Genomic DNA, 16,233 nt, shown 5'->3' on the forward strand with positions numbered 1-16,233 from the left:
TCATTTACATGATCCACTTAATACTTCCACAAGAGAATGATGCCCAAATCAACACCTTCAACCCTTGATAAGTAGAGGCACATTCAGTTTCTTCATCCCAGATTGAAGACTAATCTGGGAGAGGAAACTTTTATATATGCAGCAGTAAGTTTGAGGAATAGGTTGCCAAGAAATATGAAGAACAATTAAAGGTCTAGGAGGTTTCAAATGTGCGCTCAAGAAATGGCTCAAAGGCCAATTACAATAGGATTATTTTTGTGTTTGATAATGGGTATGTTGTATTTTTTTTAATCAATGTATTGTTGTATTTACATGTCGCTGTACCCTACTTGCCATGGTAGATCTGCTGCGTTTTATCCATCTGCAAGGTCAGATAGAGATATAGAAATACACATTTCCCTCATACACTGCCTACTCTAAAAGCTTAAATCATTTCTCTAACATACTGTAAAAGCCCGGAACAAATTCTCCAACACCTCCTTCCTGTGTCCATCATCCTAATTCCACACTTACCTCGTCACCACTTGACATCCTAATACATAAGAAGGCGGCCGCTGTGACAAATCACAGACAGAAATTGTAAAGGAATCACCCATTGAATGAGAGATAAACTCAAGTCGACACTGATATATTTGTGCGTGTGACACCGGGCTATCACTGTGACTGCACAAAGCTAACGCCTAAAGGTAGAACATGAGCTGTGACATCTCTCCCCCAAAACGCTAGGGAGGCAGGAACGGATATTTGTAATTCTTTTAAAAAGCACATGGTGAGGTAAAACAATCACTGCCCCAAGTCAATATCACAGCTTTTTCCTTTTTTTTTTTAAAAAACATTTCCAGAGGGCTTGAATTCCAGGTGGGACAGATCTCCGAGTCTGGCTTTAGGCCCGTGGAGTGTTGGTGGAAGCCCAAACCACAAGGTTCTCTCAGGTCTCGGAGCACAATTTCCTGGGCTGCCATTAGAAAGCTACCTGATCCCCTCTAGGCCCGCTATACGCCTGCAGGGCAGAAAGGGATACCTCCACACCCTGCCGACCAGACTGGGCTCAATACCACTGAAGGTGGGGCGAGGATGGGGGGCGGAGGGGCGGTACAGGAGAGAGAGACAGAGAAAGAATGAGAAGGAAGCTCTTTTTCACACTTAGCCTAGGGCTAAATGGATTTGAGAACCTCTAAGCTTTCTCTGACTAGATCCACATTCCTCCGACTTTTTAGCCCAGGGACTTTAGAGTGGGATTCTCACACTGCACAAATCAAGCTTACACATAAACTACCTTAGGTGTTAAAGCTGGCTTGGGTCAAAAAGTCATTAGAATGTAGTTAGCCTTGGACTAAGGACTATGGACTGTTCTGGAGCATGGCAAAACATAAAATAACCTCAGGTCAAATCTAGGGATGCACACCAACAAACTGTACTGGACTCTTCAGTTTGGACCCCTGGAGGCAATGTACAAGAAAGGGCAGAGCGGACAGTTTGAGGAGGTTCAGGTCTACTTTACATGTTTGACTAATCAGCGGAGGCCAGTACACTGTTCTTTGCTGTGGAGGCAGTACCAAGGCCGGGGAGACAGGCAGGATTAACAAACTGGTGAAAAGAGGCTGGTTGTGTTGTCGGGGCTCAGCCTGGACAGCCTGGAGGCAGTAGAGGAGGGAGTAACGATAACTAAACTGAACTCCATCCTGAAAAACACTTCCCACCCTCTCTGTGGTGGAATAATGCAGCTTCGGAGCGCCGTCAGCCTCCGCCTCAACCCCCCCCTTAAAGGATTTATCTGCTTTTTGTACCACGCTTCAGCCATCTAAGAGTCTATACAAAATATCCTGAACTACCTATGCTCTGGACTAATCTATACAGCATTGTTTGCACAGTTTGTGTCTTCAGTACATGTATATAACAGGTTCAGATTATTAGAGTATTCAATTTACATGTGCCTTGCACCTTTTCTGTACAGCTGTAGGGTTCCTCCATCTGCAAGTTTCACAGCTGTACATGTTATCTATATCTGTAAAGTGAATATATCTGGAAAGTGTATAGTTCTCTCAATGTCACTTTTATAGATTATTAACGGCCCCCTGCAGACACATTTTTGCGCACCCTGTATATATATCATATTCTGTAATCTTTTCTAATACTCTCACATTCCCCTCACCGTTACATATTGCATAAATACTGATATTTTCTAATTTCCATGATTCTCCACTTATTTCATAATGCAGAGAGACAGAGAAGAGAGAGATTTAGAGAGAAAAATACACTGCGTAGATGAGAAGTGAGGTGCTGGAGTCAGGGGTAAAAAGGAAGAGGGAAGAGGGAAGTTGTAAGTGGCAGTTAACAGCAACATTAAACATGAAAGAGGAGGAAGGAGGGCAGCGAGGAAGAGGAGGAACCAGAGATCAACGCGCTAATGGGAAGATAAGAAATGTCATATTTTGGCGAGGCTGAGGTGGGCTGAGGGGAAGAGGGTGAGCGGTAGACGAGCAGGAGGTGGCGAGCGGAGGGTGGAGGAGCGCGGGGAAGGGAGGGGGAGGAGGGGAGGGGGAGGAGGGGACGGGGGGGTAGGGGGGTGTTAAGACTCTCTGTTAACTTCTGATTCATCTCCCCGCCTGCCCCTGGGCGCTCTTCTCCTCACCTTCATCAATATTTCACCGTGCGTTTTTTAAACATCCCGCCGCCGCAGAGAAACTCTAAATAATTCAGGCGGCAGAGCGGCAGAGATAAAGCCTGCCATGCATTAAAAGGTGCTCTTCTCTTTACATAAAAAAGGAACGGGAAGAAGAAAGTGCGTCAACCTTTTACCCTTCAGTCATTACAGGCGGACGAGGCGGACCAAAGGGAGGTTTGCAGCTCCTCAGATGGCAAATCCCTACAGTAACCCACTGACATCCATTCATAAACATGCAAGACGCAGACCTACGGGTTAGAGTGGCCGCACCGTCACTAAGAGGTCACAGGTTTGATCCTCTTAACAACCATGTATCCTGTTTAAGTGTCCTTAAGCAAAATACTAAACACTTAGCGGCTCACCCATTATAATTCACCCAGGATAAGACCGTAAATGAAAATGATATACAGTACATTACCACTTCTAGGGCTGCAACTAACGATTATTTTCATTATCGATTATTTTTTAAATTAATCGATTAATCATTTAGTCTATAAAATGTCAAAAATAATGACAAATGTCCATCACAAGTTCCCAGAGCCCAAAGTGATTCTTCAAATTACTTACTCTGACCAGCAGCCAAAAATGTTACAAAATGTCCCAAAATGTTCACTTTATAATGATATAAACGGGAAAAAAGCAAGGAAATCTTAGGATTTGTGAAGCCGTAAACCAGCAAATGTTTGGTATTTCTACTTAATAAATGGCTGGTATGCCCTGAAGAAGGTCTACTTGACCGAAAGCTTTGTTGTTTTTTGACCTCTAGCACCTTAGCATAAAACAGTAGTCCAGTGTGCGGTGATCTTCTTCTAGAGTCTACATGATAAAAGACTAGAATGATTAATCAATTATCAAAATTATAATTGATTCATTTTCTTGTCGTTTCAGCACTATTGAACAGCTAACTTGGCTACCATTTCTGTTCCATTAGGCCCGCCTGTCATAAGCTCAACTAACCATCAGCTATCAGTCGTTTTCTCTTCTTCTGTGTGCTAAAACATGAAATGGAGGGGATTCCCAAAGCAGTCGTCGCTTCATCACGCTCAGTCTTTCCAAGTTTCTACATCTATCTCTCACGCTGCCCACTTGTCTTTCCAAACTCTCTCTCTCTTCCTCATCTCTTCCTCCTCTCTTTCATATCCTCTATTTAATATTTCTGCTCTGCTGAGAGGAAGGCTGTTTGTTATAGCAGACTACTCTTTGAAGATCACCCTCTTCAAATTGTGCGGAAATAATACTCCATTAACCAAAGCAAATTAGTCCTCCGTTTAATTACTAGCTCTGTTCCCGCAGTGCGGATGTGCGCGATATTAACTTTATAATCATTCCTTGAACAAATAATTTAAAAACCATCTCGCTAGGGACCGGTGAAAGCCAATAAATTGCCGTAAAAGGGATGGCGGAGGAATCTGAATGCTTAATTTGGTAAATAGAATGCTGGAGAGAGGCCACTTTGGCGTGAATGCAGTTAATTTATCTTGATTAGAAAGACGTGCATGAGCACTAATGGTAACACACCAGCCAGATGTGCTTCCGCTAAAGGATGGAAGAAGCAGGGGAGGAAAAAAAAAATGAATGACTGATGGGCGGGGCAAAAATCCAGACAGGAAAGTGAAGGGAGGAGGACAAAACTAAAAAACCACAAGGAGAAGTGGAGGGTAAAGTAGATTCTTCTCTGACTTATTTGACAGCTTAAGCTATTTGACAGCTGTTTTCATTGATAAAAAGCTGATAACAAGAGGATTTTGGCCTAGAAACAGACATGTGACAGGCGGGTTTGTAAAGGCCTCACCTGGCTGATTAGGTTGAGCAGCGGTTTGCCCTCCGACCCCACCAAGCAGGTGAGCAGCTGCGGTATCCATGCCAACCACTGGATGGGCGGGACTCCGATGCAGTACTTATCCACGGCGTCCGCCAGTGTGTTCTTGTCATCGAAGCTGAGCAGCCACAACACCTAGCGACGAACAAAGATAAAGAGAACAAAAAAAAAAAAAGGAAAGAGACAGAGAAGGAGGCGAGGAAAGGAGGGAAGACGGGTCAAGAAAAGAAAAAAAAAAACACGAAATTAGATTAAACGTTAACATTCCGGTTATTCTACCGAGGCAGCAACATTAAAATATTCCATGAATTATACAATAAAATAACTACTGTAAGGCACGGAGAAGTGAGCGGTAAGGTCTCTATCATTAATCAGACCATCGCTTTTTTTCTGGCAGCTCACAGCGGGAGAGGAGCCGCAGAGGAATGAACAACCAGATCTTGGCAATCCTCGCTATGATCAAAGCCGAGCCAATGTGGAGGTGATCTCTCCTCCCCCGTGTGTGTGTGTGTGTGATGATGATGAAGACATTAACCCCTCTCGACTCCCCCTGGCCCTCTTCAGCGAGCCAACCAGCCTACACAGCTTGTGTATAATTACTGATAATGACTGGTCATCTCGCTTCATCCATCAGGACTAAGCATTGCCAAACCAGCTTGGCACGGCACGCAGCACAATACCAGGGGTCACCAGACTCTGCCTCCCCCGCGCCAGGAAAACGGCTAATTGGAATTTGAAGCTAGTAGCAGCCATTATTAGAATGGATAATGGTGATAATGATGTGAACAGTGAACTAGAAAGACCGTATTTACTATTTATCCGACATGACAGACAGAGGTGGGTGGTAATTAGCTCTCTGGATGATCCTCTCATGTCTGACTCTCTTGTGGCCATTTGAAAGCAGAGATCCAGCGGGCAGTTATGGAAAGTTTTAATCCTCCGTCAGCTCCCCCCCACACACACACACACACACACACACACACACACTCACCCCGCTGTAAGGTGATGTGATAGAACAAGTGAGATATCTATTAAAAAGAAGAGGTTGTGAGAAAATACACCACAGTATGTAAGAGAATGTGAAGTTTTATTCCAAAACGCTATATATCCATTTCATGATTTTAATTATTCAAAATCCCTAAAATATAGAGGCAAGAATGGGATGATATATATCGAAATTCAATATATCCGCAATACAAAAATGTGACAATACGTATTCGTGGGGCAGAAAAATGAATCATATTAGCTCCATTTTATTTCGCTGTAGTAATCACAAATGTGACGGCTCGCCCATCACAATTTCACAAGCTCTTCATTGAAATTGTAGTATTTGCATTTTTAAATTGTTCTAGCAAGCCAATGTCATTACAGGAAAGATTTGTGGCTCAGAAGTAAACACAGTTCCGCACAGTCATACTTTATGGTCATTGGCCTTTTATTTATTACATCGTATCATGGTTTTATCGAAACGTGAACCCCATTTCGCATATGAAATCGCATTGTGAGATAAGCAAGCATATCGTCCCATCCCTATATGGAGGTTCCAGTTTGTAAAAGTCCTGGTCAACCCAGGACTTAGGTTGCCATGAAGTTACCTTAAAGTACCATAATTGCTTTAATTTTGTGTGTCATTTTGTAAGAGCATGTAAATCTCATTCTGGAACAAAACTCTTCATATCAACATACAACTGGGTGGTATTCCAGCGCAACAGCCATCGCCCTCGTACTGACCCGTCACACTCCCCATATCATTTTATCTTGAGTGAATCGCCCCCTGTTTGAGGGTATCATCCACCACGACAAGGCCACTACTGCGTCTCATATCAGGGGTCTGATTACTTCACCCCATCCTGTTCCTTCTCCGAGATCAATCCGGCGTTATCTGATCTCACGTTGCCTCATTTTCTGATAGAGAGCACCACCTGACCTGCACACCGTCCGTCTCTCTCAGTACAGTATGGCGGTGAGGCACAGTAAGGCAACTATTGTCCAAGCAGATAGCGGGTGCTGCTATATTACGAGTGTTAACCTCTGGAGGGACAGGGATTAGAAGAGAAGTGAAGGTGTTGGAGCTCTCTCTGTATATGTGTGTGTGTGTGTGTGTAGGTGGGGGGGCTTGTTAGCGAGGCTCCTCTTCACCTCCCACACACTCACTGTAACTGTTAGGTACAGTAGCGCCCGTCTGCCTGTTAGTGAAAGGTCGCTCCAGGCAGAAGGTTTTGAGATTGGAGTGTCAGGGGAGACCATTAGTCTGTTAACCTCTGAGCCAGAGGACGGCCTTCACTCCACCATCCCTCTGCCGTGGGAACACATCCACGCTCGCTACCGCTGGACCCTAATCGATCAAATCACCACCCTCTGCTTGTAATTGTGGCAGAGACTGGGGGGGGGGGGGGGGGGGGGGGGACGAAGGGGCCTTTCTTCTCATCAGCGCCAATAATGTATGGGCTAGATGGGGTCAGGAAACGAGGGAATTAACGGTGACCCCATTTGGAAAAAGGCCTGATTGAGGCAGCTGATTGTATAGAAACGGGCGGTTAGGTTGCTGACGTGGTTGATCCAAACAAAGAAAAAGCACTTTCCCTCGTTTATCCTCAGCAACAGAGGACAGGCGATAAACCAGCAGCATTGATTATGTTGCTGATATCAACCCTTGACCGGCATTCTTCCCATTTTGCCTAATTGGAGGCCTAAAACACACATGAACATGCACACACACACACACACACAGACGAAAGCCTCCTTCCCCAGCTCCTCACCTTTGCTAGGTACTTGCGGGACTTGCTCTCGTTCTGGTGGCGGCAGGCATGGAGGTAGCAGGTGATGGCGGAGACGCCCAGGTGGAGCTGGCGGTCCTTGACGAAGATGTTCTCCAGATAGTCGCCCCACATGGCCCAGGCCTTCACCAGGACGTCGTGCATCTGCACTGCCGCCGAAAAGGCCTTGTTGGCCTCCTCTGACCTGGAGCGAGGGAGGGAGGGAGGGAGGGAGAGAGGAGAGAATTATAGAGTGAAGGAAGGATTTAAGGGTAAGATGAAGGACAGAGGGCAAGCGAGGCAAAGGGAGGCAGCAGAAGGGGAAGGTGAGAGAGTGAGATAGTGGGTGAAAGGGGTGTTAGAATGAAGCGGGGATACGGCAGGTTGAGGGAGTGGGAGGAGGGGAGAAGAGGGTGAGGGGGAAGGGCAAGGAAGAGGAAAACGACAGTCGGAGACAAGGGTGGTGAGGGAGGAGAGAGAGAGAGAGAGAGAAAAGGAGAAAGATGGAGTGTGCAAGAAACAGATTATGATGATCATTTTCTGAATTATGTACTACACATCAATAAGCACCATATTTCATTCGCTGTAATCTTCAAGGCCTTTCCCTTGGCATTACAGAGTAAGCATTTAACCCAGCATGAATTAAAGTCACCAAGGGTTCAGGCATTTTGCTATAATGTAATATGAGTCTGGCTCAACCCTATCACGCTGTGCAGATCAATGCATTTAATACTGGGTGACATTCCAGCTTAACATCTTCCTATTTCATCAGAAATGACAGAGAGCCACAGCAAGGTAAAAACCTGGGTGTAATGGCTATATTTATCTGTATATAAATACATTGACCGTGAAGAGCATTGCTGGAGCTTAGAGAAATCCGGAGGCTGATAAACTTGAGAATCCTTGGATTTTTTTTTATCCTGGTGCTGCAATCTAGCAGTCACACTTTCAGTATTCCATTTAGAAACTGTTAAATAGCAGGCAGAGAGGTAGACAGGTGAAATCTGGCAGGAGACCCGCGTTTTGACTGCACCATTTATGCTGACAGGGAAGTATATTCTGAATCATCAGCTGTTTTCACCACGCCAAGCAGACTTCTAACCACCCGTTGGCACGTCGTTTGAATAATTTTTACACCCCTTTCAGGCTTTGATTAATAAATAAGATGCAAGGGGCACCCCAGGAAGCTCTACCCTGCAGTCAAAATAAAGACAGGCATGTCAATGAGAAAGCCTCGCTACAGTTTGTAAATGGACCTCCATTTTAGGAGTGCTTTCCAAAACTACTCTCCCGCTTACTTACAGTGAAATGTCTCCCAAGCCAATCAATTAAAATGTGTTATTATAAAAGACATTTTGGCATGTGATTAAGAAATGGGAGCTTGATTGCTATGGGAGTCGGAGCCGAGGACCCTCCAGTAATACTTAATGGGGTTGCCTCCGTCACTTTGCCCGTGTTAAAGTACATTAACAGTTTCTACTACCCAGCTCAACAGGAGCGCAGACACCCAGCAGACTGTCAAATCTCTGACACCCGTTTAATTGAATGATCCCAAAATCCTTGGCTGCGCACGCTCGCACACGCGCCCCCACACACACACACGCTCTCTCAACCCCTAACCTCCACTATGCTGTTAATTCTCCCCCGGTGTGGGGGGAACTTAATGATTGCAATAAACCCTGCTGAGGTGGAGGCAAGTTCTGCTGATCCCAGAGATTCCTGCAAATTGCCTCGAGTTAATTATTCAGCTGCATATACATTTAATAAGCCTTCCCCAATTTGTCTTTCACCCCTCAGGACGCCATGTCACGTCAAGGATGATGAGGAAGAGGGGGCGCCGAAAGGCGAGGGCTGTGTAAGTGTGTGTGTGTGCGTGGCCCAGCAAAGCATTGAGGACGGTTGTGTGCTCCAGAGGCAAACCCCGCAGCAAGAGCACGTTATTGACACTGTCACACGTCGACGGCACGGACGTAAATGAACATCTAGGCCACATCAGGGGGGGGTCACCTAGTAACAGAACTTCAGAGGTTCTGTTAGCTAGAGGCAAGAAGCTCCGATTAAAGATGAATGCCACATTATGACAGGATACAATGCCCACGCAGAGGTAAAGGACCTCTGATACAGTTTGACAACAACGTGATTAGGAACAGAGGAGAGAGACAGAGGGAGAGAGATGGAAACAAAAGGCTGAAATTAACAAAAAGGTGAAAGAGGAGAACAAAAGACAAACTGAGCCAGAAAGGTAGTCAAAAGCTCTGGTAGCCATACTTGTTGATCTGAGCCAGGAACATTCCCTTGAGAGCGTAGAACTCAGCAGTCATCTCCTTGGTGAAATACTTCAGGTTGGTCGACTCTATCACCTCCAAACCCTGGTCCCACACACACACACACACACACCGAGAGAGAAGGAAAACAGCAGATGCTTAACTTCAAACAAAACTGTAGAAAAGAAACTTTCAGCCACGCTGGGGAAAAGAACCGGGAAGCGGATAACACAATATTCAGTCTGAGACAAGGCTATAATCACAGGTGAAAAACAAACAAGCTGCAAGGTGTTCATTAGGAAGTAAGAAAAGAGGCGTTAAGGGAACTAAACTTCCATTATGGTGAGGCTCTGATTAGGTGTCCCCTATGTACCGCTGTGACAAACGATGTGTAGCGCGAGAGAGAGACAGAGAGAACCAGAGGAGATGAGATAGAAAAGAGAGAGAGAAAAGAGAGCGAGAGAAGAGAGAGAGAGAAGAGAGAGAGAGAGAGAGAGAGAGAGAGAGAGAGAGAGAGAGAGAGAGAGAGAGAGAGAGAGAGAGAGAGAGAAAAAGAGAGAGAGAAAGAGAGAGAGAAGAGTGTCCACTAGCACTTTAATGACTTGTGGTGTGCTGAACTGCTTCTATTAATCAGAGTGCTCCACAGGCTTAAGAGCAAGCTCCTGAGTTACACTCTCTTATAAGTCTCTGTGCTATAACTTGTCACCTAGAGCCACTCCAAACTCTTCTTGCTTCTTGCGCTTCTCTTCCCACTCAGAGTACTGCTAACTACGCCTCCAGCTAGTACTGACAGCAATAAAATCAACCAAACCCCCAAATCACACTTAATGCATTCAAAGTGTTGCTCTTCACTGGAAGTCAATTTCAAATGAGAGAATCTATTAACACTATCTGAATCTCTTGCTGATGCATTGTATTGTGAAGCAGGTGTTGCAAACATACCATTTATTCAACTTATGCATTGATTACACATAATTAGATGAAATATTGCCTAAAGTAGTTTTTTGCCATTTCTTTGCGATGTTTTGCGATTTAAAAATGTAAATACAAAGTTGCAATGAAAATGTATGTTGTTAATACTATAATCAAGTGTGATTGTGGCATAATCTTACTGTTGCAGTACTGACCATCGGAGTAACACACGGCTAACGCTCCAATCACACTTCATCTGTTAAGTATTCATGGCACTGCTATGTGCAGAGCTCTACCAAAGATCCTGCGGCGCAAATGTATTGAGATTAAACTGATTAAGTGGGATTATTGATTACAGTATTACCAGATTAACGTTCATTGCAACTTTGATTTCCTGAAGAAATGTTTTCATCAATAAAACATTGCGCCTGCATATGCATCCATAATCAACGCATAAGTAGAATAAATACATGCAAAGTAACGGATTCTCTCATTTGAAATAGATTAACTTCTGTCTGGTCTGGTCTTCTGTCTCAGTGTGTGGTCAAGGGGCAAGAAATATATGCTGCAGAAAAGCGGAATAAGAAAAAGTCAGAGCAATTGGTCGGTATCGAATATCAACACAGCAACTAACAAATGGTAAGGTCTGTGTTCACACCACCAGCAACCACACTGCTGTCTTACTGTAGCTGATTGTTAACTACAGCGGCAATGGTGTTGCAGCAATATTCAGTGACACTAGTATGTTATAGGTTGATTGATAGAGTGATGTCACCAAAAAGGTCAGCCGGAGCCGGCTTTTCTGTGCCGGCAAACAGAAACAAAAAGGCAACTGTGGTTAACACTGACTGATGTTTCTCCGGTTGTAGCAATGGACTTCCTTCCAGAGACTTGTAGTAGTTTAGACTAGAGGGTAAGACACAGAAGGGACAGAAGGATACAGAGACTCTCCATCTTACCTGCATGCATTCGTTCTTGCCCATAACTCCAGCCAGCTGCAGGTAACATTTGACCTGCTGTCTGATCTTCTGGAAGCAGTCGACGATGGGCACCGTGGGGATGGTATGGATACGACTCAGGATGTCCAACGCCACGTTCACCAAACCCTTGGGAAACAACAATTTAGTGTGTTCAGATGATCAGTAATGTTCAGAATAACCTGAAAAAACAAATGCTCAACATGGTCCTAAAATAAAAAACAGGCTTTTCATTGTTAAATAGGCTGTAATCCAAAACCTTTGAGTTATAATATATCTGTTACAGCTATTTTCTAATCCAAGTATACTCATTTCAATTTTATCTGATCAAAACTGGCTTTTAGGTCAAATTCTGACAGTACCTGTTTGCGTCCAATCTTGCCATACTGAATGATAGCAGAGGCCGAGGCATGAACGCCCAACATGGCGTTGTTATTGTTGGGATCATGCTGTGTGTGCGTCTCATACGCCGTCACTATGGCTGTGAAGAGATGAGACAGAACAGTTAAAAATATGACAGTTTTCTCTCAGTATAAAGGTCAAAGAGTTGAACAAGTGAGTGAGAGTCTGAAAGCATATATAGAGGTATGAATATTGTGGATCTTCTAGCGCTCTAAAGGCTCAACGGTCATGACGGAGAGGAGGGCACTGGGGACACTACACGTATTGAACAGTAAATGGGCCATGGCAACGAATTTCACCGAGAAAATTCCATTTCACTTTAACTTAAGTTTGAAGCCTGTCATGTATAAATGAAGTGGATTTTATTGGCGTGTCGCTGCAGAACCAGCGCTATCATTATTTCAGGGCCTCGCAGTGTGAGTCGGGGCTCAACTTGCTTGAGACATCACATTTTGCAGTGGCTGCCTCTCTGAATGGTTTCAAAGTCACCGCGGGAGAGAGCTGAGCACCGAGCAAGGTAGGAGTGTGTGTGTGTGTGTGTGTGTGTGTTATGTCCTGCAGTGAGAGAGAGAGTGCTTTACTGAGCTGACATTTGGAAATGTACAGAGACCCTGAGGGGGTTCTGCACACCGTGGCCTTTCACAGAAGACCCCTTCCTGGAACTAGTGGAAACCTAAGGAGGAATCTGAGACAGTGTGTGTACGTACATGCACATATTAGTAAGCATGCATGTGTGTATCATTGTGTGTCACGTGTATCATGTGTAACGCGTCATGTTTGTGAAAGCAGTTTTGAGTTCACTGGTTTCAAACTCAGAGGCACCACTGAGCCAGTGAGTGTATGAGTGTGTCGTACCTTGGTAGTGGTGCTGGCGCCACATGAAGATGCTGCTCCAGTGCGACAGGTCATCCGAGACGATGGGCAGCCGGTTCCTCCAGGTCTTCACCACGGTCTTCATGTCATGCAGGCTGGTGTTGCGGCCCAGGGTGGCTGGCTGGAGCCCTGCGTTGATTTGGGCCGCTTCCTGGAGCTCAATGATCTGCTGCGCCGCCTGGGGAGAAGAGAGGGGGAGAAATAAGAAGTTTAAACTCACACGGACGGAGTGTACCGGTGGCTCCAGACCTTTTACACCTTTCATACCCTATAATAGGCTTGATCGCACTCATTTGACCCTCTTAAATTGAAACCTCTATGGTGCACTGCTGGCAGCAGATTTGAAGCATCGACAGTAACGGGAAATGCATTTCACAATCGCAATGGGCAACATTACTACTTAATATTTTCTGTTCCAGGGCCTGCTCTACAGTCCGATTCATATAGTTAGAGTCCAGATAGTACACCAGCTAGACTTTGCATTTTAGATTTTGTTAATTAGCCTTTCCTCATCCATGTGTACTGCAGCCTGTTTCTCCACAAGAACACCCTGCCTTGAAATAAGCAAGTGGTCATTGCAGTTCCAGAAATCTCATGAAAAACATCTGTTTTGGTTTTCTGTTGATGCTCCAAAATCAAACAGAGTTTGGAGCAGACGCTGCAGGGCATTTTGCTTCTGGTGCTTGTTGGGCCACTGAAACACATCTGGCGTTTCCAGTGCATTTCTGACTCATCTCCCTCCCATCCTTGCCTGTCTTTCTCCAGTGTGTGGTGTGTAATAAAGGCAGAAATGCCAAGAAATATCCTCATGAATGATTTGACGAAGAGAAAGGCGGAGTAGGAAGGGGAGGAAAGAGTTAGAAGAGAAGGAGATACCATGGTTACAAAGTAGGGATCTGGAGTCTTTGGAGATCTGAGTTTAGTTAAGAGGAAAAAAGAGAGAAAGGGAGACACAGAGAACAAGGGTCAAGAAATGGATGGAGGCACTGTGGAGATGAAACATTATAAGGGCTGTTGCTGCTTGAGAAAGGAAGAGATGGGAAGATAGGTGGAGATAAACAACAGGAGGGGAGGTGACGGCAGGAGAGTGTGAGAGTGGGAATGAGAGGGTTGTGATAATGCGAGAAAACGAGCGAGAGTGCGTGTGTGTGACAGAGAGAATAAAGTAAAAGAATGGAGGGTAAAAAAAAATAAAAGCAGCCAGGAGAAAGTTGGTAAAGAAGGAGATAAAGACAGACAGAGAAACAGAAAAAGAGGACTGTTACTGTTCGGGTATGAACAGATATAAAAGACAAAAGACAAAGATGAGGCTGTCCTCCTCGGTGGCCATTAACGCCCAGCCTGTCCAAACCCCCGGCCATTACACCACCGCATCACTGGCTTAGGACTCGTAGTGGAAAAACACGGGGGCTAAAAAGCCGCCGCAAAGTAGATGGATCAAAGTGACGGAGCATGTATTTACCTTTCGGGACAGCTAGATCTGCGGTTCATAATATTTTCGGCTCGCGACCCCAAAGAACAAAGCAATGCCTACTCGCAGCCCCCTTGTTGCAGGTGCTAAACAAAATGGTGAACTTTTAATACCACAATGCAGATTTTTATTTGCCCTTTTCAGGCAATTTTGCTTGATTAATTAGCGGAAGAAGCCTGGAGGCCTGCAAACATTGAATATGTCACAGGTTAAACCATTTATCACAGAGTAAAACATGATAATTAATTTCTCCATTTAGGAATACATTCTTTTTTTTATTTTGCGATACCCCCAAAATCACCTTGCCCCCAAAAATCATCCCCCCAGAGAAGGACATTACTTCAATAGCTAATCGGCTCCTTTCTGGCACAGGAATAAAAAGAACAGAGAGATGGGGAAAATGTGAAAATGATAAGCGAGGTCTTCCATCTCATTCTGTGAAAAGCAGCCTCATCGATTGGTCCAAAGCCGCTTTGTGAACACATAATCAATCATTTCATTATAGCTACCCATCAATCAATATTAATACCAACCCTCCTGATCAATATTTCGCAGGTGATAATCCATTGATCGTCAGTCACTGCTGAGAGCTGGGATTTGATGATGGCTTGATTCAAATGGTATTTGAACCCTCCTGTATTCGCAGAGTCTGGGCTTCTCATTCTGCTAGGCTCATGGAGTCGTGAGTGTGAGATATAGAGTTTGGAATGGAGATTTACAACAGGCCGCTTGGCTGGGCAGGGGAATAAATAGCTTGTTTTCCCTCAGCTAGGGTAAATAATTGGACCGCACATATGCGAGCACACGCACACTAAAACACACGCGCAGACACACACACACACATTAACAAAGAAAGTAGTCACCCAATTCAAATACCCATTTTGAAAAGATAAATGTACTGAATCAGAGCTGTGCTGAAGACTCCCCCCCCCCCTCCCCAAATCAAATCCTCCCAAAACAAAATAAATTAGCCAATACAATATTTTTCACAATTATCTGTTAATATCAGCTGATGGCCCATTTCTAACCTTCATTCAGACTGTCCCATTCATCATGTAAATGTAATTCTGCTGCAGGTATTTAATCAAATGCTATCTGATGGCAGGGAAGTAATTACAGCCATTCTCAACTAACTCTCTTTCTTCCCCCCTCTCTTTCTCTCTCTCTTTCTTCGCTCCCTCTCCACCTTTTTCAATTTCCATCTCCGCATTCTCCCCTCTTTTCTTTTTCTCCATTTTATTTTCATCTTTGCCCCTGTCTATTGTAATCTCTCTTAGTGGAGTCAAAGAGGCTTAAGGGTTTTTTCGGGGTTTTTTTTTTTTTTTTTTAATCATCCATCTCAATTTTACTGAATGGAGTGAGAAAGAGATAGAGGCCGTTATCAGTGTCACTCAACAGCGTTATGTCTCAGGGCCACTGATGAAGTATCTCTTGACACGCATCTTGAAGAGCTTATCACAATAAACCAACTTCCCTTCGATACTCTCCCTGGCTTCCTGACTGATGCTTCACTCTAGATGGAGCCGTTCAAAAAAAGAGGCGTTTTCGTGTTTCTGACCTGCAGCAGCGGCGTGTGGACGTGGGAGACGATGTGCGGCAGCCTCCTCCACTCGCGGATGGCCAGGCTGGAGGCCATCTCCACCAGCCTCTCGATGTAGTTGAGCTGCTGCTCCTCGGGGTGGCAGATGGCCAGGTAGCCGCGGTGCATGTTCACCTTCCACGCCATCTCCTTGGGACAGCTCAGCTCCACCTGCAGACACACAGACAGACATCCATATTTACACACAAAATATGTAGCAGCAGAAGAGTTTGGTTCCAGAATTCGTTATCCACCACTTCAAAAAAATGATTTACAAAATGAGTGATATTTAAAATAATGTGTAGCATTTTTAAACATCAATACATCATTCACAGTTGAGATGATTGGTAGCCTCTATCTCATACCAGTGGGATTGTTAGTGCTAGTGTTTCTCAAAGTTAAGACCACATAATCCCTGTTGGTTTCTAATCCAAAAACAATCTTTGCTTTTCCGGTCAAAGGTTTTCTCCTTGTCTTTACTGAAGAGGATAAACATGTTGGTATTGATTTCTCCA

At 44.6% G+C, this 16,233-nt stretch overlaps 1 protein-coding gene across 5 annotated transcripts in view; it reads right to left on the reverse strand.

Annotated features, from left to right (window-relative positions):
• The window catches only part of trrap (transformation/transcription domain-associated protein), a 97,989-nt gene that overhangs the window by 19,164 nt on the left and 62,592 nt on the right, over positions 1–16,233 (reverse strand). For all 5 annotated transcript variants that reach the window (XM_071530971.1, XM_071530975.1, XM_071530970.1 and 2 more), the window contains 7 exons: positions 15,698–15,889; positions 12,651–12,846; positions 11,756–11,874; positions 11,376–11,522; positions 9,509–9,609; positions 7,244–7,445; positions 4,458–4,619 (listed from right to left, as the gene is read on the reverse strand). In XM_071530971.1, coding sequence (XP_071387072.1) covers positions 4,458–4,619; positions 7,244–7,445; positions 9,509–9,609; positions 11,376–11,522; positions 11,756–11,874; positions 12,651–12,846; positions 15,698–15,889 — 1,119 coding nt within the window. The remainder of the gene's footprint in view (positions 1–4,457; positions 4,620–7,243; positions 7,446–9,508; positions 9,610–11,375; positions 11,523–11,755; positions 11,875–12,650; positions 12,847–15,697; positions 15,890–16,233) is intronic.

Source organism: Centroberyx affinis, unplaced genomic scaffold (genome assembly GCF_046629955.1).
Source record: "Centroberyx affinis isolate AG114_WGS23_722 - 3 ecotype Tasmania unplaced genomic scaffold, CSIRO-AGI_Caff_v1 ptg002014l_1, whole genome shotgun sequence".
Classification (NCBI taxonomy): domain Eukaryota; kingdom Metazoa; phylum Chordata; class Actinopteri; order Beryciformes; family Berycidae; genus Centroberyx; species Centroberyx affinis.